The following is a 23,134-nucleotide window of genomic DNA, read 5'->3' as shown; positions in this document are numbered from 1 at the left end:
ACGACCAAAACATTCCGATAAAGTCTTCCTCACCAATAGTTAGCACTACATAGTGGTGGTGCTTTCATACATCCCGATGAATCATCATGTCCACCAGAATGCTCTTTATTCGCAATTATTCGTTATTGGGTTTATTGAAATTGATATGTATCAAAGGTACTAGTGGTATCGGTAATCAGTATCGGTGAGTACTCAAGCTTGAATATTTGTACATAATTGCCCAAGTCATTTTTTAAAGTTTCAGAAAACAAGAAATAAGTGCAAAAATGTCAACAAAAGTATAGTTGCCTCGATTCAACCTTTGCAGACTACCATGACTTGGATGACTGACGATCTACACAGAAAAAAAAAATGTAGCATGCACATTGGTAGTTTTGTCTTGCTATTGTAACACTAGGTTAAAAATGACTTGGGCAATTATGCTATCACCCTTTAGAACTCAGGTCAGATCGTGGAGCATAAATTCCGAAGCAGCATTTAGCGGTTATGCTACGCAAAAAAAATAAGAAGTTGCGAAGAGAAGTGACATATAAGCCCCAAGCGTGAACAGTCAGGTCAAAAACTATTATTTCTTCCCCTCATGTTTATGATTGAACATTTCCATTTTTAAATGATCTTTCTTGTGCTGTACATTTTTAGTAAGCGGTCTTATTTTTTCAGTTTTTAAATGTCTTTTGCTCTGTTTACAAATGTTTTTAATCATTTAAGGCACCTGAAGTTACCTTGTGTATGAAATGCACAAAAAATTCACCTTGCCATTTATTTTAAAACTTTTTTAAAAATTGTATTCACCACCTGTGACAGTTGTCAAATGTATTGTTTTAGTAAAGGTGAATTTCCACGTCCTAAAATGTGTGATTATGATCATTAAAGACAAAGATTAAAGCCTGAAAAAAAATTATATTTGCTGAGGTAATTTGTCAGATTAAACATGATGTTCAAACAAAGAAATAAGAGTCGCCTGTGTAATATCGCAAAGAGTCTTTTATTAACTTATGCAACCTATCAAGAGCATCAGTAACACAGGCTGGCGAATCATCGGACCCTCGCCAAGCAAGCGCCTTATCGGGTGTTCACCTGCAGACAAAAAAGCACAGCGATAAATAAATGAAGCGTGAACGAATGTAAATGTTGCGTAAATGCAGGTCACCGTCGTACCACATCGTCGATCTTGAGGATACTGCGGACCGTCTCGGTGGCCAAGGTGAGCGCGCTGATGGACACCAATAACGGCTGCACCACCAGCTCCTCCAGGATGTTGGAAATACCACCCTGCGGGAGAAAAAAAGACAACTGAGCGTCGACAACAAGAGCCGCACATCAGGACAGGGATAGGGCAATAAAATATATTTTTTCACATCACTTGGAGAAAAGGCTAATGACGATGGCATTACAGTCAATCACCACTATTCTAATTTCCGCTCCCCTGTGGATGGAATTTTGCATTATATGTTAGCATTAGGCGGGCAACTGGTTTGCACATCTGCCTCACAGTTCTGAGGAACCGGCTTCAAATCCAGCCTCGCCTGTGTGGAGTTTGTATGTTCTCCCCGTGCGTTTTCTCCCACATCCCAAAAGCATGCATGGGAGGTTAATTGGAAACTCTAAATTGCCCGTAGGTGTGAATGCGAATGGTTGTTTGTTTATATGCGCCCTGCGATTGGCTGGCGACCAGTTCAGGGTGTATCCCGCCTCCTTCCCAGAGTCAGAGCTGGGATAAGCTCCAGCACGCCCGCGACCCCAGTGACGGTAAGCAGTATGGAAAATGGATGGATGTTAGCATTATCCTAGCGGACATACGCTAGACGCAACGATATGGTTTGGTTGAAGGTTTATAATTACTGCAAAGTCGCTAATTCCCACTAACCAGTCGATGACGTTTTGCATTATATGTTAGCATTAAGCTAGCAGTCTCTGATTAGACGAAATGATATGGTTTGGTTCAAGGTTTAGAATTACCATAACATCAATGCCCATTTGCGCTAGCCCGTCTATTAAGCCTGTGAATGCCTGTGCCCATCTATGATGTTCTTGCATTATGTTAGCATTAGGCTAGCAGACGTTTGTTAGACCATGGCTTGGTGAAACATTTTGGTGTTTAAATACACAATGTTTCATTGTCTTTTGATTTTCCCATTGCTTGACAGCAAGTGAGTGAGGAAAAAGTCCTCAGGAATACTTTAAAAAGCTATTTTAAAAAATATATTTTGAAGCATGTTTTAATACCTTCAAATTTGTTCAAAGTGTGTGGGAGGGGGGAAATTAAAAATGCTTTTTAAATTTGGTCTCTCTACATCACAGATTTTCACTTAATGGCGGGTGTGTCTGAAACGTATCCCTCACGATAAGTGGTAAATACCGTACCTTGCGCACATTGATGCCAGCCATCTTATCTCCTTGGGCGTGCCTGTTGCGTAGCTCGGTGACGGTGCAGATGGGGTTGAGGCCGGCGTTCTCGGCCAGCGTGGACGGGATCACTTCCAGGGCGTCAGCGTACGCCCGCACGCAGTACGCCTCCATGCCGGCCAGTGTGCGCGAGTACTCGGCCAGCCGCACCGCCAGCTCGATCTCAGGCGCGCCACCGCCCGCAATCAACGCCCTGCAGGGACACAGAAAAGTTCAACCTCTTCATCATGTTCCAAAACAACAAGACGGCTGCCATCTTGCCATGTGTGAATGCCCCTTCCTCGCCAGGCTGACAACCAACCAGGTGAGAAGAAAATAGGAACACGTCAAAGTTAATGTGCCTCCACTTGTTACGCCCCAGCACGATGGAAATGTGCTGGGGCGCCTTTGAAGGAGGTTCAGGAAGAATAACAAGACAGAAGAGGATTGACGAAAAAGAGGACAGAAAAAAAATATATATAGAAGTTGACGATTCCCCCCCCCCCACCACTTTTTTATTACATTTTCTCTATACATAGATTCAATAGATATCAGACAATCATTATAGTACAAACAGAAAAGGCTAAATGACAATGGCATTACAGTCAATCACCACTATTCTAATTTCCGCTCCCCTGTCGATGGAATTTTAGCATTAGGCGGGCAACTGGTTTGCACATCTCCCTCACAGTTCTGAGGAACCGGCTTCAAATCCGGCCATGCCTGTGTGGAGTTTACATGTTCTCCCCGTGCCTGCGTGGGGTTTCTCCGGGTACTCCCATTTCCTCGCACATCTCGAAAACACGCATGGTAGTGAAGTAAGTGAAGACTCTATATTACCCATAGGTATGAATGTGAGTGCGAATGGTTGTTTGTTTATATGTGCCCCGTGTTTGGCTGGTGACCAGTTGAGGGTGTACCCTGCCTCTCGCTCAGAGGCAGCTGGGATAGGCTCCAGCACACCCACGACTCTAGTGAGGATAAGCAGTACGGAAGATGAATGAATGAATTAACAACCCATTTTATTCAATTCACAAAGAATGGAGCTGTGTAGTTTTGCATTTGAGCTCTTCCATTCTGGGTCTTTTGGTCGACAAAAGATCTCGGTAGTTAGCTCCAGCACGAATGTGTGAATGAGAGCGCGGCAACCGACCTCTTTTTGACCAGGCATCGGATGACGCAGAGGGCGTCGTGGATGGATCTCTCGGCCTCCTCGATCACCAGCTTGTTGGAGCCTCTCACCACGATGCTCACCGTCTTTCCGGGATTGGCGCAGCCGGTGATCTGAGGACAGCGGGAACAATGAGGCACCATGGCTCATTTTCCCCACCAATGTGATCACCAACGCACCTTGATGAGCTTGCCCAAGCCATCCAGGTTGACCTCCTCCGCCATCTCTGCGGTGCCGAGCATCTCAGGAGTGAAGTGGTCGATGTGGGCGATGGGCTTGGTGCCGATTGTCTAAAAAAAAAAGGCACATTTTAATTACAATTTCTTTACATTCGGGTTGGATAATATGTCCTTGAAATAAACACACCATTTCCCGTAGGCGTGGTACACTAAAGACTTTTCAAATCTTAAAATATATTTTATCTGTGACAGACCCCACACATACAGATAAAAAAATCTGGCATTTAACAGTTTTAGTTATATTGTCTTATAAGACTTGGGCCCGGTACACAGAAAGACAATCGGCCTGTTGATGTGCTGATTTTGCCCCTTCCTGACCAAGCACGTCAAACGCCAGACAATCTTAAATCTTAAGATTATCATCGCAAATTAATTGTTACAAAACATAACGATGGCATTGGTTAGAGGCGCATATCTAAGATTTTAAACGTTCCAGTGGGCACGGTTGGGGCCATGATACGCAACATTTGGACAATCCAGTTAAATCCTCGGAGAATATAGTCTGGTCAGATGAGAGCAAAATGTAACTGTTTGGATGCCATAATATCCACGTTTGGAGGAGAAATGGCACTGCACATCACCCTAAAAACACCATACCAACTGTGAAGTTCGGAGGTGGGAACATGATGGTGTGGGGCTGCTTTTCAGCAAATGGTACTGGTAAACTTCACATGATTGAATGAAGGATGAATGGTCAAATGTACAGAGACATTCTTGACGATGATGAAAATGAAATGAGGATGGACAAAAACATGCATGCTAGGTTAATTAAAGACTCTAAATTCAATCCCCGGCCCCGCCTGTGGGGAGTTTGCATGTTCTCCCCGTGCCTGCGTGGGTTTTCTCCGGGCACTCCGGTTTCCTCCCACATCCCAAAAACACGCATGGTAGGTTAATTGAAGTCTCTAAATTGCCCCTAGGTGTGAATGCGAGTGCGAATGGTTGTTTGTTTGTATGTACCCAGCGATTGGCTGGCGACCAGTTCAGGGTGTACCCTGCCTCTTGCCCAAAGATAGCTAGGATAGGCTCCAGCATGCCCGCAACCCTAGTGAGGATAACCGGTACGGAAAATGGATGGATGGATGGCTATATATATTTGTTTTGGCGTCGCTTTGAGCCCTACTATAGCTATAGTTTTATAATGGTTTTTGGATGTCCACTGAGTGTTTCTGAGGCACTCACCTTGCAGATGAACTCAATTTCTTCCCTCTCAATCTCCTTCACCACCATAATCTTCATCTTGTTGAGGAAGTGCAGGGCCAGGTCGCTCAGGGCGTCCCTGGGGCAGCGTTAGTGTCACAACCCGTATCCCAACGTAAACTGCTACATGTGCGAGGGGTGTTTCATCCTACCTGAGGATGGACTTCTGGATGAGCAGCACGTTGCAGCCTGCCTTCTTGATCTGCTTGACCATGTTGAGGATGTACGCGCGCTCCTCACGTAGCACACGGTCCATCTGAGCATAGTCCGACACCACGATCTGGTTGTCCATCTGTCACACGCAAAAACGACATTGTTTAAATGGCTTCGCTATGTATGCCTCTCGCCTGTTTGTGGACACTCACATCAGTTTTGGGCGGAGACAAGCAGAACTGGATCAGGCCGATCTTGGCCTTCTCCACTCGGCTGACGCCGGCACTTGCCACCTTCTGGGTCAGCACCAGCCCCTCCACCAGCTCGCAGTCATCAATGGTGCCCCTGAAACACACAAATGCACATCAACTTACTTCATTTTATGTGGCCCGCGAAAGCAAATATTTATTATTTTTTGTCTTCACTTTTAATAATGTTTAGATACTACAAGAATTTTTGGGCTACTAAGCCTCTTTTTTGTTAATAAACCAATTTACTGGCTTCTGATTTCAAAATTAGTCATCCATCAATTTGTTGTGTATATGTAATATGAGACGACCATACGGATTCAAAGTCACAACAGCCTTTCGAGGGAAACCATCACTACAATGTGGCCAGCAACAAAAATGAGTTTGGCAACCTTGGTCTTAGGCATTTATTAAACATCTTAACATGTTGCACATCTGGTAAAGCTGTTTAATAAACACGTTTCAAGCCATGCGAACAAAGTGTTGGAGTGAGTTTGTATCATTCCAAATTTTGCCGCCAATATTTCCCTTCCCTACTGCAAATGAATATTGGTTATCAGCCTCCTTTTCACTACCAATAATCGGTATTGGCCCTAAAAACAACATCAGTCTCTCTCTAATTACCATTATTTTCCTAATAGCAGAATTGCTTAAGTCAGGCGAAAAAATGTTTTTTTTCTTCAAGTCTGTTTAGATTGTCAGGCAATCAGGTCATTGCAATCCATAAAGGTTGAACTGAGGCAACTGGACTCTTCTTGTTTGTTGAATTTGTTGCGCCTGTTCTTGTCTTCTGTAAACGTTGAGGCAATTATGCTACTAGACGAACAACATTAATATTATTATTAACAAATACCATGCACGTCCTCCTCACCCGAGCTTCTTGATGACTTTGATGTCCTGCAGGTCGACACCGGTGGCGGTGGCGGGGTCGATCACGCGCATGACGGCGTCCACGCTCATTGGCGCCAGCAGGCTGGAGTACTGCGACACCACCTTGGAGCACAGCGACGTGGTGGCGCTGTTGAGCAGCGTCTCACGGTCGCTCAGCTCCACCGGCCGGCTCATGGCCGTCAGCACCTCCACGCCTTTGTCCACCGCCTTCTGGAATGACTCCGATATGATGGTGGGATGGATGCCTGCAGAGGTGGACGACGAGACAACCAATGTCGGAGAATATGAATCCAACATTTAAGATGCCTTCGACATTTAATACTGTACGCATGCAACATTTTGCAATGCAGGATTTATTAATTAAAACGACATAACTCTACAGTATGCAAAATACATTGGCATACGTGAAGCATTGGCAAATCATTTTTCTTTAAAACTGTTTTTGTGGTAGTTGAACACCAAAATATGTTAATCTAACAACAATTTAAATTGAGTGTTAACATTTTATTGAAAGGCTACGGTATTACAATGATTGATTTACTAATGCACTAAAGTTTTACTTTGACGAAAATATTCAATTTTGTGAAGGCATTCAATTAAAATATTTTAAGACTTTTTAAAAGATCGAAAACTACTTCTTTTCCTACACAAATACGATACTTTATTTATTATTTTTATTTTTTTTACTTCAACAAAAGACGACCTTTTCTCCCAAAATATTACTATGGTCATTATTAGGATTCTATTCGGGATGGGCGCCTACCAATACGGACGGGCCTTATGTCAAGGTATTGGGTTAGTGTTGTCACAATAGCAAAATTCTGACTTCGATACTAAACTTGCCTGAAATACCCCGATAGCAGTGGGATGAAAAGGCACTGAGACTGTGCCTTTTAATACGGTGCGCCCTATGGTCGTGAAAATACGGTACATGTCAAAATACCTCTGGGCGGTACTGCTATCAGTCCTTGGTGCAACACTATATTGGGTACTCCTGAAAGCTGCTGATACCAACCACTGATATGTCAGAAAATCTGACTTCAACGAAGTCCTCCTCACCAGTAGTTAGCGCAACACTGCAGCAGTTTGAGACGTTTGTGCATCAGAAATACAGGTCTTTGTTCACAATTATCTGACATTGTGTTAATTGAAATTTTATGTATCAAAAGTACTAGTGGTATTGGTGAGTACTCAAGAGTGACATATTGCCTTTCCTACCTTTCTGGAGCAGTTTGGAGCAGGCATCCAAGAGGGCGCCGGCGATCACGACCACCGAGGTGGTGCCATCACCCGCCTCAATGTCCTGAGCTTTGGACAGCTCCACCAGCTGCAACACACAGCGCACACCATCACCCATGACAGAGACACACTGGCAAGTACTGAATGATGCCTGTGGACTGTGGAAGGAACGTACCATCTTGGCGGCAGGGTGCAGCACCTGCATCTGCTTCAAGATGGTGGCCCCGTCGTTGGTGATGGTCACGTCGCCTTTCTCATCCTGGATCTGAAATAAGAAAAAGAAGAAGGTGGCGTTGTAACACAGAGGAGCCACTGAGGCGTTTTGGCGTGATGCCTTCACTGACCATCTTGTCCATGCCTTTGGGCCCCAGGCTGGTTCTGATGGCGTCTGCCACGGCTGTCAATCAAGCGTCAGATGAATCAGCACAATTATTAATTATTGCACTTCATGAGAGATATTAGCAGCCCTGTAACAATAATTAGTCAGTGCTACTTGTATTCATTAAAAACGTAACAAAAAATGTTTTTTTTGGGAGCCCAGAGCGGATTCCTCGGAACAGATCAGTTGTGCATGACCAATCAACATGACGTCATGAACGACGCATTGACGGCCGAGCATTCGAGAAGATATTACAAGACTCCCATTAATTATTATTTTAACAATTTCGCTTTAATGTAACGACATTGGGACATGCGAGGTTCTCTGGCCCAGCCCATGGCGATGACTCTGGGCTTGAAGACGACTTCTGTCTTGGCCAATCCCTACCAGATGAACAATTCTAAGAACTTTGTGATTTTGTTTTTTTATTACCTTTCGCGGCAGAGATGTTGCTGAAGCGGATTTGAGCCGGCTTGTCGCGATCCACATACACCCCTCCTTTGTTTTTGCCTCCGTTTGAAGCCTTCAGTACAGCCATCGCTTCGGGCATAGCAACTTTATAATCGATGGAAAATGTCGGAGGGAACCTTCAGAACAGGACAGATGTGTCCCGCAGGTGAAACGGCTAGTCTTGACCTAGGATGGAGGAGGATTTTGAAATGTCCACCCAGCCCACTTCGGAAGCTTCCAGAGCCAGCAGTGAAGAGGGCGCACAAAGATGACGTCAACAGACAGTACTCGCTGAGCACCGAAACAACAGATCGAGCACAATATTTTACACATTACTTACGGTACAGTACATTGTATAGATTTGAGATCATTGTAGTATTGTTAAATAAAGATTTGAAAAAAACAACAGATGGTACTTTTGGATTTGATGCTCTATTTTAACATATACACAGAAAACAAATATATAAAATAAGATAAAGAAAATAGAAAAAAGGAGTAATACATTCCATCGTTCGGCAGCGTTTACCAAAGCAGTAAGACAAAAGGAGAAAGAGGAAGTTAAATAAATACACAAATAAATAAATAATCTAGTCCTACCCCTTAGTCGCTAAATATATTTTAACTTATAAAATCATTATAATGCAATAACGGGTCATATAAATGTACCCAAATCACGGGCCCATATATATGTGTGTACTTACAGCCCAATAACCATACAACACAAAAACTCGTCCCATCACTATTATTTAATTACTACAGAATTAATAAGTCTAAAAAAAAATTGTTATATTTCGTTTTAAACTCTGTTCATTTCTGAATAATGTGAAAGTCTGTATTTGATGAGAAATGCCCATTTATTGAACAATAACTAAAAACACACTTTGTTGGAGTATTACGGAATTAAAACAAGCTGCTCTGTTTCGATTAACTTTGCCTACTCGGCGTGAGACGAACGAAGGAGGCAGCTTTCGATTATCTTAGCATGTTAGCAGCCAACTTTCAAACAGTCTTTCGCACAATTATTGAATTATCTTCCCGAAGAAGTGTGCGATTTGTTCTCTCTCCTGGTCGTAGTTGAGCGTGCACTTTGGCAGCCTTTCGTAGACGGTCAGTATGTGCTGCTGATATAAGGCTAGTGTGACGCACACATGCTGCACAAGCTGCATGTTAGCACGTCAAAAACAATGCAAGTGAAATCATACTCGATTCATTTTGCAAATGAAACCTGGGAAAATGAGTCATTCAAGCCAACGCTCTTTAGCTGGCACCTAAAAATCACAACAACGGTGATGTTAGTGAACTTGTTAATGGCGATTATTATACAAAATTGCGCCATCACTTCATCATCAACAACAACTTCTAGATAGCTGACAAAACAATGTAGTTGGATGACAATACAATTGACTGTATATATGAACTCTGCCGGCCTACAATAAGCTCCTAATTTTAATGTGGACGTTAGTAGGCGGAGGCAAATCTTTCTCTCATATGAAATCAACTCATTTTGTTCTTTGCTGTCTGAAGAAGAGATGTTGCCCTTGAAGGAGAAGGACAAGGTCATCATCCAGAAGCTGTTGGCGTCCGGCTGCTGCGCTCGCTGCGTGCTCAGGTTCTGTTGCATCGGAGTCCCGGATGCCTACAGGCAGACCCGCCAGGTAGACACCACCATAAACATAAGTTTTCTCCGTTGACTTGCATATGTTGCAGTAAAAGTTCTGCGACATCCAATATGATGCTGATGTGTGGCAGCAATGGATCCATCCTGTATCGTGTTTGCTCTTAAACAGGAAACCCTCCGGCAGCTTCAAGCGTTCATCAGCACTCCAGAGGACCGCAAATCTTCCGAATCCACAGTGGAGGAGGGAAACAACAATTCCCAGAATGCGACAGTGTCAGAACCAGAGAGTAAGAGAAGCAAACTGGAACCCGAGGAGCCGGCGCCGGATTCGAGTGTGTGCATGGTGTGCTTGGGCGTCCTGCAGCATCTCAGTGATGTCAGCCAAGCTGTACAGGTGACACGCACGCACGCACACACACACACACACATAATTGTCACTGAGGTGGCACTTCTCATTCACGTGCTAAAAATGTAGCTTTCAACCAGGGCTGGGGGGGGAAAAAAAAAAATATATATATATATTTTAACAAATATATAATAGTTAAAATGTGTATGTAAAGTGGTTTCTTTTCTAAGTAATTCATTTTATTTTTATTATTGACCAAAATGTACTTTCGAATGTATAATAAAAAAAGAATAGCTTTTAATGAGCCAATATTAGGGAAAAAGAAAATGCTGAAATGAAGAAAGGTTGGCTTTTTGTGTCTTCACAGATCGCAGACACCGTAAAGAAGCAACAGTACGAGGTGGACACTTTGGTGCTGTCCATCTCGCTCCCTGCTCAGATGTGTGTGCGCGAGGTCAGTCTGTGCGTGCGTGTATCTACAACATATGCATAAATACAGTTGCAAGGAAAAATATGTGAACCGTTTGGAATGGATTTCTGCATCAGTTGGTCGTAAAATGTGATCTTCATCTCGGTCATAACAATAGACAAACACAGTCTACTTCAACTAATAGCGCACAAAAACATAATGTCAATTATTTTTGCAGTCAATCGATGTAGCAGATAAAAAAAAAAAAAAACATCTTTTCAATTTCCACACAGTGGGGGAAGAATGGAACGAGAGATCGACAGGCGGATCGGTGCAGCGTCTGCAGTGATGCGGATTTTGTATCGGTCCGTTGTGGTGAAGAAGGAGCTAAGGCAAAAGGCGAAGCTCTCAATTTACCGGTCGATCTACGTTCCTACCCTCACCTATGGTCATGAGCTGTGGGTCGTGACCGAAGGAACAAGGTCCCGGATACAAGCGGCCGAAATGAGTTTCCTCCGCAGGGTGTCCGGGCTCTCCCTTAGAGATAGGGTGAGAAGCTCGGTCATCTGGGAGGTATCTCAGAGTAGAGCTGCTGCTCCTCCATATTCAGAGGAGCCAGATGAGGTGGCTGGGGCATCTGATTCGGACGCCTCCCTGGTCAGGTGTTCCGGGCACGTCCCACCGGGAGGAGACCCCGGGAACGACCCAGGACACGCTGGAGAGACGTAGTCTCTCGGCTGGCCTGTGAACGCCTCGGGATCCCCCCAGAAGAGCTGGATGAAGTGACTGGGGAGAGGGATGTCTGGGCGTCCCTGCCTCTGCGACTGACCTCGGGTAAGCGGTAGAAAATGGATGATCTATCCATCCGTTTTGTGCAGAAAATGCACAGACAAATTGTTAGGATTAATTTACTGGTTTGGTCCGTAGCATCCGTCAGAAAATAGGCAGAAATGCTGAAATTCTGAGGATTTGGCTAATTTTAAGTTAAAAAATGTCTTTCAACGATGAATCGATTATCGAAATAGTTGATACATTTGATAAACAATTATTTAGTCGTCGATTAATCGATTGCTTGCTGCATCTCTACTTCAACTATTTACATGAGCTTTAGGTTAAGTTGATGACGTTAATTCACAGACAGAAGAAGACATGGAATTACTAATTAAACTAAACAGTATGCCGATACAGTGTCTAAACAGTATATAGGTATTAGAGGGCACGAAAATAATAAATGATGTCTCCTAATTGCATTTAATATCCTCCACTGCCCAATATTGTTTTGAATTAACACAAATACTAAGAATTTGAAGTTCCATGGTTTGTTATCTGTGATTTGACTGTCTTTACTGAATGTTTTTCTTCCATGGTATCGTTGCAGTATCGGTATCAAGTATTTGTGAACAAGGCCTTGCGCAAAAAGAGCTTTCAAAAGATTGCTGGACAAGCTGGAAAGGATCAAGTAACAAGTATCTGTAAAAGCCACACTGATGGTGCGCTCACACCGGATGCGAATTGGATCATTTACGCGACGTGATTACATATAACGGCAGTGAAAAACGCTCGTCCATATAATCCAAAATATTGCCGCGATTGTTCTGGTATTTTCAGAGGTTGAAGTAGGCATATGTAGAGATGTCCCCATACATTTTGGTGACGACTGATCAGTTTTCTGACATTAAGCAACGTAAGCTTTTCTGTAGTGAACGCCCAAATATGGATAGCAAATGCTTCTAACATCCATAAAATCCAAAGTATTGGGGCGATCGTTCGGATATTTTCGTTGGTTGAAGTGGGCAAAGGTAGGAATGTCCACATACATTTTGGCGACGATTGATCAATTTTCTGCGTCCGCGAGAGCTGGTGGGGCTGGAAAGGGGAGTCATTTAAGCAAGCGCAAAAGAAATAAAAAAAGAAATAAAAACAAACAAAAAAAAAAGGAACCAACCGGGGTTACTTGTCCTGAATGTGGCCACTCAGAGCACACCGTCTTCGGATGCGAGCGCGCCGATGACCCGCCGAAGAGGACTGAGGTGGGAGGAGCATTAAATGAGGCAAATAAAGCGTGTATAAATGACTCCCGCGATCAAACTTGTGAAAGGCACGCGCGTCTAAAGTTCGTTTCGCATCCAGCGTGTAATGTAGCATAACACGGATCGTCTGGAAATTCCACACTCTTGCTGCTGGCCGTGCTGTCAAGATGACTCACTCCGATGGGTGCACATACTTTTTCTTGCTACTGTTTGTGCGTTTGTGCTACCTTGACATCTGTTTAAATCCGCAGCACTCGTGTTGGCTTCACGTGAAGGAGCAAGTGAGGTAAAGAGGTTTTTTTCAAAAGTTTGACTTGATGTCACGTGATTTTGACAAGTCGTCACGTGACCCGCCAGGGCCAAGTGTGGCGTGCTGGGCCGCGATGACGTCATCCAGGTGAAGGAGGCCCTCAGGTGGATCATGCAGGGCCTGCTGGCCCACGAGCTGGCCGGCGTTGCCGTGGTAGCCAAGGTGAGGGACGGATTGATTGGTGAAGTTGAACCTGCACATGTAGGCCCTAAAAATATAATCTCTGTTTTTTTTTTTTCCATAGTAAAACACAATTCTAATAGATTTTTCTCCCCTTCACTTGTAGAAAAGCAAATGAGTTTTGCTCCTTTTTTCTTCCCCTTCTTGGATTTTTTTTTCCCCTTATACAAATGTTTTTTTAAGCTTTAGCTTCCACAGAAATAATAGAAATACAGTGGTACCTTGACATGAGTTTAAAGAAGATTGTATGCATCTCTTCTTTATCAAGTTTTCAAGTTTACTTCTATAGCCCCTAATCACATCTATAACTTTCTTCACAAGGAAAAAAAAAAAAGTACACAAATATTTTCCCCCAAAAGACTTGCTTTAAAACAAAATCGAAGAATATTTTCTTTGTCAAAAATAATTTTTCTAGCAAAGTTTGAACAATTCTTTTTTAAAGAGCAGATAGATATTGGAGGGGAAAAAAATTGAAGAAAGAAAATGCAAAAATATATAAACAAAAATGTCTTTGAAAAAATAGCAAAAAAAGCAGTCTTGAAAAAATCTATTTTTAAAAAGTAGAATTTTAATCAAATATGAAGTATTGTCTGACTTTTGTTCTGCTATGGTTCGCACCCCTATTCCCCTTGTCCGTTCTGTCCCCCTGTCTGTCCCCTAAAAACCTTTTTCTGTCTGGCTGCATTTTCAATAGGCATCCGAATAATAAACAAATAAGCAGAGGGAGTATTTCAAACTCTTTTTAGTTTATTATGGGATGGCAATAATGATGATTAAAAAAAACTGTGTTTGAATGATGGGAGACGAACGAGAATATGACGACAGGATCAGAAACAGCAGTTGACCTAACAATCGTGTCAGATGAGTTGGCTGGTTTGTGTGAACGACCATTGAAGTTTTTGTGAATGTAGAAAAAAGTGTGATCAAGAAATTTCACTATATTAGTAAAAAAAAAAAAAAAAATCAAAAAATGCATGCAATTGATATGAACAAGGCGGCACGGTGGTTAGAGCGTCTGCCTCACAGTTCTGAGGACCCGGGTTCAATCCCCGGCCCCGCCTCTGTGGAGTTTGCAGGTTCTCCCCGTGCCTGCGTGGGTTTTCTCCGGGCACTCCGGTTTCCTCCCACATCCCAAAAACATGCGTGGTAGGTTCATTGAAGTCTCTAAATTGCCCCTAGGTGTGAATGTGCGTGCGAATGGTTGTTTGTTTGTATGTGCCCTGCGATTGGCTGGCGACCAGTTCAGGGTGTACCCCGCCTCCTCCTCGATGATAGCTGGGTTAGGCTCCAGCACTAAAGTGGCTCAGAAAATGGATGAATGGACTTTTTCTGTGTGTTTGTTTTCAGAGTGCGCTAGAGGTCAGCGTGGGCTTCACTCACCCGGAAACGGATGCCGACTGCCACTTCCTGTGAGTTGTGACCCCATTACTGTGGCAGCGTCTTAATGTGTGCTACGCCAATGTTTTGAGATTTTAATGAAGACTGACTCCATTTTCTCTTTTAGTGCATCGGCTTGCCCCGACTGCTTCAAACCCACCAAGAACAAACAGGTGAAACTCAATCAACATTTCATGATAAATGGGACTCATGACGGCTTTGGATGGTTGAGTTTACGTCATCTTCATAAATGATCTGACCTATAGCTCTGGAATTCATTATGGACAGATACAGGGCCAGACTGCAAATAGCAAAAATCTGCGGTTAATTGATACTCATTTTAATTGCATTGAAAAAAAATAAATGTGCATTTATAAAAAAAAAAAAAAAAAAAAAAAGCCAATGTAGCCCTTCAGCACAAAAGGTTTTGCTCACCCTCTGCAGTCTAATTGGATGTCATTTTGTCTTCCAAATGTAATTTGGATGGGACACGTCATGCATATTCCATCACTGCTGCTGCAGAAAATGTCTTTTTGTTGGCTGATTACAAAGGAAATGTTAGTTTTTGGAGGTGCTATTTACTGTGTATTCATCTAGACTGTTAGCTTTCCGTCTACAAATCAATGACACACACATGTAAATAAAATTGTGTTGAATATTAAATGAATATCTACTTTCTTAATAAATGTAAACTAGTATGAATAAAATCTGAGTGAGGTCCAAAAATGGCCGAGCAACATATGCCTTGACTGCCGGAATGATGTTTTAACATTGAGGTTGCTGATTGTTTGCAAATGCAAAAGATGAGCAACACTGACTTTGACAAACTGATGACATCAAGGGTGATGCACGACATCAAAGTTGACAGTTGTTGACAAACGCAAATGTGGACAACATTAAGGTTGAGCGTTGCATACAAACATGCATAACATTGAGGTTGATGATTTCTGACAAGTGCAACCGATATTAACAAACTTGGACAACACCGATTGTTGACAAACACGATGTATGGACGAACGACATCAAGGTTGACGATTGACAAACACAATTTGGACATCGAGGTTGGCTAACATAAATCATAGACAACATTGACGATTGTTGACAAAGAAAATTTGGACAACATTAGGGTTGCTGATTGTTGACAAACAAAACTTGGGCGACATCTATGTTGACAAAATCGGAAAACACAGATTGTTGACAAACATGAAATATGCACAACATTAAGGCTGACGATTGTTGACAAATCTGAAATGTGGACAAAATTGATGTTGCTGATTGTTGACAAAAATGAAATGCGGAAAACATTGACGTTGCCGATTGTTGACAAACACAAACTTAGACAACACTGATTGTTGACAAACATTAAATATGGACAACACCAAGCCTGACGATTGTTGACAAACATGAAATGTCGATATTGTATTGTATGTTGACAAATGCAAAACATGGGCATCTTTGAGTAGGTGATTGTTGACTAACATGAAAGATGACGTCATGTTTGACAATTATTCATAACTGTGTGTGCAGTCAGTGTTTACCCGGATGGCGGTGGTGAAAGCTCTGGAGAAGATCCCCGACAGCAAATTTATGAAGTAAGTCCACCTTAAAATTAGTGCGTACCAAAAGTTGTTGAAATTGTGTTGTTTTGCGTGTCAGGCACTCGCCGTGTCCGCCGTCCCGTCCAGGCACCAGCTGCACGCCGCAGGATGTCCAGTGTGTTCACATGTCCGTCTTTGTGGCGGGTATGTGTTTGTACACGCATGAAAGTCGTGTGTGCCCTGTGGAGCTTCTTTTTTTGTGTGCGCGGGTAACATTGTGTGTTTTTGTGTGGCGGCGGCCGTCAGGGCGCTACAACAAGTTCTGCCGCAGCCTGCCGCAGACACCCTGGCTCATCGATGGCGAGCGGCGGATGGAGTCGTCGGTAGAGGAGCTCATCGCCACGCCCGTTCTTGCTGCCTTCAGAGCACACGGTGAACATTGTTAACAAAATCCAGCTTGGTAATTGTTGAGAAAATGGTTGACGATTGTTAACAATCGTAAAACAGGGACAAGATTGAGTTGGGTGAATGTGACGACAAAGGAGAAAGATGGACGACCAAGGTTGCTAATTGTTGACAAACGTGAAGCGTGGATGACATTAAAGTTGACTGTAGACAAACATGGACGACATTGGAGGCAACGATTGTTTACAACCATGAAACACTGACTAGAGTGAGGTTGGTTATTGTTAACAAACGTGAAACATGGATAACATTGAGGCTAACAATTGTATACAAACTTATAACATGGACGCTATTGAAATTGACAATTGTTGACAAACATGGGTGACTGTGAAGGTAATGATTGTTGACAAATCAGAAACATAGACAACATTGAGGTCGGTGATGGTTTACAAACATTGATGCACATTGAAGGTGACACTTGTTTACAAATGTGAAACAGACAGCATTCAAATGTTTGATTATTGACAAGCATGAATCATGGATGACATCAAGGTTAGCGATTGTTGACAAACACGGACAGCGAAGGTGTTGATTGTAGACAAACATGAAACATGGACAACACTGAGTACGAGGATTTTTGACAATTGTTTACAAACACGGCGACTCGTCGCCCTCGCCCTCACTGCCACAAGCACAAGCTGAATAATCAAACCTTTTTGTTTTTATTTTCTTTTGTTTGTTGTTCTTGGGGGGGGGGGGGGGGCTTTTTTTGTGCAGGATTTAATTTCTCGTCGTCCGGCCGCGAAGACGTGGACGTTCGCACCCTGGGAAATGGTAAACAACACCAACGCGACGTGGCAACAAACAACAAGTGGTCCTCATGTCCATGACAAACCCTCCTTCTTCTTCCTCTTTCTCCTCCTTTCCCCCCCATCCTCTTCCTCCTTTTTCTTCATCATCTTCTTATTTCTCCTGTCTTTTTCCTTTTATCTTCCTCCTTTCCTCCCCCCTCTCCTTTCTTCTCATTTCCTCATCTCCCTCAATTTTCCCTCCTCCTCTTCTTCCTCTTCCCTTTCCCCTTCACCCTTCTCTTTTTCTTCATCATCCTCATTCTCTTCCCTCTTTTATCTTCCTCCTCATCCTTTTTCTTCCCTTTCCTCTTCTCCTGCTCCTCCCTTTTCCTCTTTTTCTTCAACTCCCTCTCCCTTTTCTTTCTCATCCTCCACTTCCTAATTGCCTAACTCTTCTGCAACTTCCTCTCCCTTTTCTTCTTCCCCTACTTCCTCTTCCCCAATTTCCTTTCCCTCCTCTTCATCATCATTTTACCCCTCTTCCTCAATTTCCTTTTCCTCCTCCTCCTCCTTCTTCCCCCTGTTCCAGGTCGACCATTTGCGTTGGAACTGCTGAACCCCCACAAGAGCAAGCTGAGCGAGGAGAACATGAAGAGCGTCCAGCAGGTGCTGCGGCACTTTGTGTGAGTGCGCTTGTATGTGTGTGTTGCCATGGTGTTGACTAACCCAGGTTGCGTTGCAGAGCATCAACGCATCTTCAGACAAGATCCGAGTCCGAGATCTGCAGATGGTCAGCAGGTACAAACGACAAGCAAACTTCTCCTTTATCACTCACGTTTCACTTCCTGCAGCTGTCCCAACGCTTCTGTCAAAGTGTATGTTCACGTGTGTGTGTGTGTGTGTGTGTGTGTGTGCGCGCGCACGTGCAGGGACGCCATGAGTCGTATGAAGGAGGGCGAGGAGGAGAAGACCAAGTCATACCAAGCGTTGGTGTGGACACACAAGTCCATCCACAAAGACGACATCGCCTTCATCAACCACATCAAGGTGGACCTTTGTTGACAAACGTGCACTACATTGAAGTTGATGATTGGTGACAAACATTCATAAAAATGGGGCAAAATCCAAATGTTTTTTTTTTTTTTACATTACGTTGACGATTGTTGACAAACGTGAACCCTTCGACAACATCGATGTTGACGATTGTTTCCAAACGTGAGCAGGATTGGTTATTAAATCAAGATTGTTTGCAAACATAGACATCAAGATTGCCATTTGTTGTAGTGGATGATGACTTGGCTGACGGTTGTTTACAAACAAACATGCTGCCATCAAGTTGAACGATTGTTGACAAATGTGAAACATGGACAGCATCGAGGTTGATGATTATTGACAAACATGGATGTCGTTGAGGCTTGACGATTGTGGACAAATGCAAAACGTAGATGACAATTATTTATAAACATGGAGGTATTAAGGTTTACGATTGTTGAGATGAAACATAGATTATGTTGAGATTGACGATTGTTGCCCAAAATGAACAAGATTCGTGATTGATTCAGGATTGTTTACAAACATAGACATCAAGGATAACGATTGTTCACAAACATGGACGACATTGAAGTTGATGACTTTTGACAAACGTAACATTAAAATAAAGGTTGCTGATTGTTGACAAACATGGATGACATCAAGGTTGACAATTTCTGTCAAAAGTCAAACGCGGACGACAATTGTTGACAAATTCGGGTGACACAGTTTGCCATTTGTTTCCAACAAAGTGTGGAAGACATCAACGTTAGCAGTTTGACAATTGTGGACAAAAGTGAAACGGAGATGACAGTTGATTACAAACATGGATGATGATGAGATTGGCGATTGTTGTCAAACATGAACAAAATAGTTTTTTGACTCAAGATTGTTTACAAATATGGATGACATCAAGGTTTAGGATTGTTGACCAACATGGATGAAATCTAGGTTGACAATTGTGGTCAAAAGTGGAATGTGGACAACAATTGTTGCCATATCCAGATGTCACAGTTTACCATTTGTTTACAACGCAAAACGTAGAAGAGGTTAATGTTAGTTGAGATACGCAAAATGTAGTCAAGATGGAGGTTGACGATTGTTTACAAACACAGCAAAGACCTTGCATTGACGTTTGAAGGTGTTTTGTGTTTTGTCCTCGAGGACCTGAGGGTGGACCAGAAGACTCCGCTGAGGGTTCTGCACCGTCGCACTTTGGCGGTGCGCCAGCGCCTTATCCACAGCATGAGCGCAAACTTACTGGATCAACACCACTTCCAGCTCAGCCTCAAGACGCAGGCCGGAACGTATCCTCTCAATAGTCCGCCTTAAGACTCTGTCTCCAGACTCCACCTCCTGCCTTCCAATTCTGCCAGTCGACTTTGTCGCTAACTCTGTTGCCAGCCTCTGCTTTCTGATTTTGCCTGCCAACGCTGCCTCCTGGCTTCGCCTCGCAACTGTTGCGCTGCGTACTTGATGCCAATTTTGATGTTGTTCTCCTGAAGTGGTCCCATTAGCTACATCAAAGAATTTGTTCATGGAGACTTCGGGCGTACTAAACCAAACTTGTGTCAGCTGCTAGACACGCACACAGACATACTGGAACTAGACGTACAGGTACTACTCTTATTATTATTCCTCTGCTTCTTCCTCTTCCTGCGCTATTCCAATTATACTTTTTCGTCCATTGTGAATCCTGCTATTTTTAACAAGTCTCCATTCGGTGATTTGTATGAACGTCTTTTCCATGTTTTTGTCAAGTGACGAAAACATTTCTTGACTCTTATTATGGGGGTTTTTAACCTTTTTGGGTATGTTTTCTTTGGTTCGATGTTTAGTTGTGGGGCCAAATACAAGGGACACAAAACGGAATTTTTTCCAATCAGGTTTGCCAAGTTGGCTGTTTATGACGCGAAGAGACAAATAGCACTCGGGCCCTAACTTGGCCCTTGTGGAAGTGTAATGTGAAGGCGACGGTGGCGCTGAAGTTTTTATATTCTACAAGACCACAGGGAACTCGAATACTTTTTTAGAGATGTGGAGTTACGAAGAGATTTTATGCAGTGTCCCAACAAAATGAACCAAAGTTCACTCAAAAGTACTGGTATTCAGTACTTAAGTAAAAGTGCTAATATTTGTGCAAAAATCAATTCTGGTAAAAGTACAAGTACTGAAGCCACTCTCTTAAGTAAAAGTACAAAACTAACACACTTATAAATGTACTTAAGTAAAAAGTAAATGAACATCTTTCAAGCCAATAATAAAATACATATCGTGAGATTTTTGTTCCTCTCCAGATGATTTGCATGCTTTGTCTGGGGGCAACAATGGCCATAACAAACGAAAATAAAAACAAGTATGCTTAAACAAAAAGACAAGCATTTATTTGGACTATTGAAAGTTATATACAGTACAACATAGTTCAAAATAAAAAAGCTATATTTATTTTCAGACATTTATTTGCCCACTATAAAATGGGAGCGGTGGGGGAAATATTTTTGTTAATTTTCTTTCGTGAATAAAGTGTTTTTTTTCTAAAATTCAGATTTTTTTTTTCTTTTCTTCTTCTGCTTGTTCAAATAATGTTGTCTTCCTGTTTTCTGTCTCTCAGTCCGTAGACGTGGACTGGCCTCCCGCCCTGTCAGACTGAACTCCGCTCACACCGGCACAGTCCACACAAGTCCGGTCCGAATAGGTCTAGTCCACACCAACAGAATCCAAATGGATCTAGTCCACAGCAACAGAGTCCAAACAGAACAGATCCAGTCCAAATCGGTTGTTCTGACTCATGATAGTGCTAGAAGGTTTGTTTATTTTGCAGGGATTGAGTTTTTTTTTTTTTTTGTCAAAACTTTTGGTGTGGATTAAAGATTTAAAAAAATAAACTAAGAAACATTTGTGCTTCACGCCATCTTTTGAGTCATAATAATTGAGTGTTATTTGTGTAGAGATTTCGTGTCGAATTCACTGAATTGTTGAAATGTACAAATATAATGTTCATTGGTCAAAACCTGTGTGAGGAGGAGGGAAATGTGTTGAATATCATTTTTTTATTTTATTAAATTGGTTAATTTGATTTATTGTGAATAAAATATGAAACAGTACAGACTGCACATATTTACCATTATTTAATAATGAACATAAAAATACATGTACATTTGAATTAGTTAATGTATTGTAAATAAAAGCAACTACTTATACTGACCATTTTTTTATTTGTAAACTAATTGGATTATTGTAATTATTCCAATGAAAAATTGTAAAATATCAGTAAAATCTGAAATGTAAGATTTTTGATTTATTGCTCTACAAATAAAGTTGCTGAGTATTGTAAATATACCATTTTCCTTAATGTATGGTACATTTTATTTTTCAGTTTAGATGGTTAATTTATAATGTAAAATTTATATAGTAAAACAAATGAAAAGAAAATTGGTTAGTATGATGTAAAATGAAAATATAATGACATAAATACAATGACATTGTTTTTATTATTTTAGTAATAAAAGAAGTGTTTTAAAATTGCTTCTTTTTTCCTAGGTCATGTTCATTCATTCATTCATTTTCTTCCGCTTATCTGAGGTCGTCGGGTCGCGGGGGCAGTAGCTATAGCAGGGAAGCCCAGACTTCCCTCTCCCCAGCCGCTTCCTCCAGCTCTTCCGAGGGGATCCAGAGACGTTCCCAGGCAAGCCGAGAGATGTAGTCTCTCAAGCGTGTCCTGGGTCGTCCCCGGGGTTTCCTCCCGGTGGGACGTGCCCAGAACACCTCACCAGGGAGGCATCCTAAACCGATGCCCAAGCCACCTCAGCTGGCTCCTCTCAATGCGGAGGAGCAGCATCTCTACTCTCAGACCCTCCCGGATGACCGAGCTTCTCACCCTATCTCTAAGGGAGAGCCCGGACACCCTGCGCAGGAAACTCATTTCGGCCGCTTGTATCCGGGATCTTGTTCTTTCGGTCACGGCCCACAGCTCGTGACCATAGGCGAGGGTAGGAACGTAGATCGACCGGTAAAGGTCTGAGCTCCTTCTTCATCACAACGGACCGATACAAAGTCCGCATCAGTGCAGACGCTGCACCGATCTGCCTGTCGATCTCCCGTTCCATTCTTCCCTCACTCGTGAACAAGACCCCAGGATACTTGACCTCATCCCCGACATGGAGAGGGAATGCCGCCCTTTTCCGACTGAGGATCATGGTCTCAGATTTGGAGGTGCTGATTCTCATCCCACCCGCTTCACACTCGGCTGCGAACCGCTCCAGTGAGAGTTGGAGGTCACGGCTTGATGAAGCCAACAGAACCACATCATCTGCAAAAAGCAGAGATGCAATACTGAGGCCACCAAACCGGACCCCCTCTACGCCTCGGTTGCACCTAGAAATTCTGTCCATAAAAGTTCTGAACAGAATCGGTGACAAGGGGCAGCCTTGGCGGAGTCCAACCCTCACCGGAAACGTGTCCGACTTACTGCCGGCAATGCGGACCAAACTCTGACACCGGTCGTACAGGGACCGAACAGCCCGTATTAGGTGGTTCGGTACCCCATACTTGCGAAGCACCCTCCACAAGACTCCCTGAGGGACATGGTCGAACGCCTCCTCCAAGTCCACAAAACACATGTAGACTGGTTGGGCGAACTTCCATGCGCCCTCGAGGACCCTGCCGAGGGTGTAGAGCTGGTCCACTGTTCCACGGCCAGGACGAAAACCACACTGAACAAACCTAAATCTGAGATTCGACTTCCCG

General features: G+C 42.9%; 2 protein-coding genes across 4 annotated transcripts; one reads left to right on the top strand and one right to left on the bottom strand.

Annotated features, from left to right (window-relative positions):
- Positions 1-966: 966 nt before the first annotated feature.
- cct4 (chaperonin containing TCP1, subunit 4 (delta)) lies at positions 967-8,634 on the bottom strand. The gene is made up of 13 exons (XM_061770167.1): positions 8,338-8,634; positions 7,871-7,923; positions 7,702-7,791; positions 7,506-7,614; positions 6,268-6,532; positions 5,361-5,493; positions 5,148-5,287; positions 4,978-5,074; positions 3,736-3,846; positions 3,539-3,669; positions 2,365-2,599; positions 1,159-1,272; positions 967-1,077 (listed from the first exon to the last, which is right to left on the bottom strand). The coding sequence occupies exons 1-13, from the start codon at positions 8,453-8,455 to the stop codon at positions 1,063-1,065; spliced, it is 1,611 nt and encodes a 536-aa protein (XP_061626151.1). The 5' UTR covers positions 8,456-8,634; the 3' UTR covers positions 967-1,062.
- Positions 8,635-9,288: 654 nt separating this feature from the next.
- pus10 (pseudouridine synthase 10) lies at positions 9,289-21,299 on the top strand. Of its 3 annotated transcripts, none has more exons than XM_061770164.1 (18): positions 9,289-9,462; positions 9,883-10,010; positions 10,143-10,367; positions 10,687-10,773; positions 13,010-13,044; positions 13,116-13,230; positions 14,596-14,657; positions 14,753-14,798; positions 16,153-16,217; positions 16,282-16,367; positions 16,470-16,595; positions 17,346-17,402; positions 17,949-18,025; positions 18,102-18,157; positions 18,289-18,406; positions 19,553-19,695; positions 19,906-20,005; positions 21,000-21,299. In XM_061770164.1, the coding sequence occupies exons 2-18, from the start codon at positions 9,885-9,887 to the stop codon at positions 21,036-21,038; spliced, it is 1,563 nt and encodes a 520-aa protein (XP_061626148.1). In that variant the 5' UTR covers positions 9,289-9,462; positions 9,883-9,884; the 3' UTR covers positions 21,039-21,299. The 3 variants fall into 3 exon arrangements, with proteins under 3 accessions (XP_061626148.1, XP_061626147.1, XP_061626149.1); XM_061770163.1 differs by having other exon boundaries at positions 9,880-10,010; XM_061770165.1 differs by lacking the exon at positions 17,346-17,402 and having other exon boundaries at positions 9,880-10,010.
- The last annotated feature ends 1,835 nt before the right edge of the window (positions 21,300-23,134 follow it).

This window comes from Phyllopteryx taeniolatus, chromosome 4 (assembly GCF_024500385.1).
Source record: "Phyllopteryx taeniolatus isolate TA_2022b chromosome 4, UOR_Ptae_1.2, whole genome shotgun sequence".
In the NCBI taxonomy this organism is placed as follows: domain Eukaryota; kingdom Metazoa; phylum Chordata; class Actinopteri; order Syngnathiformes; family Syngnathidae; genus Phyllopteryx; species Phyllopteryx taeniolatus.
The sequence above is the reverse complement of the archived record's forward strand: the minus strand, read 5'-3'. Positions and strand labels throughout refer to the sequence as shown.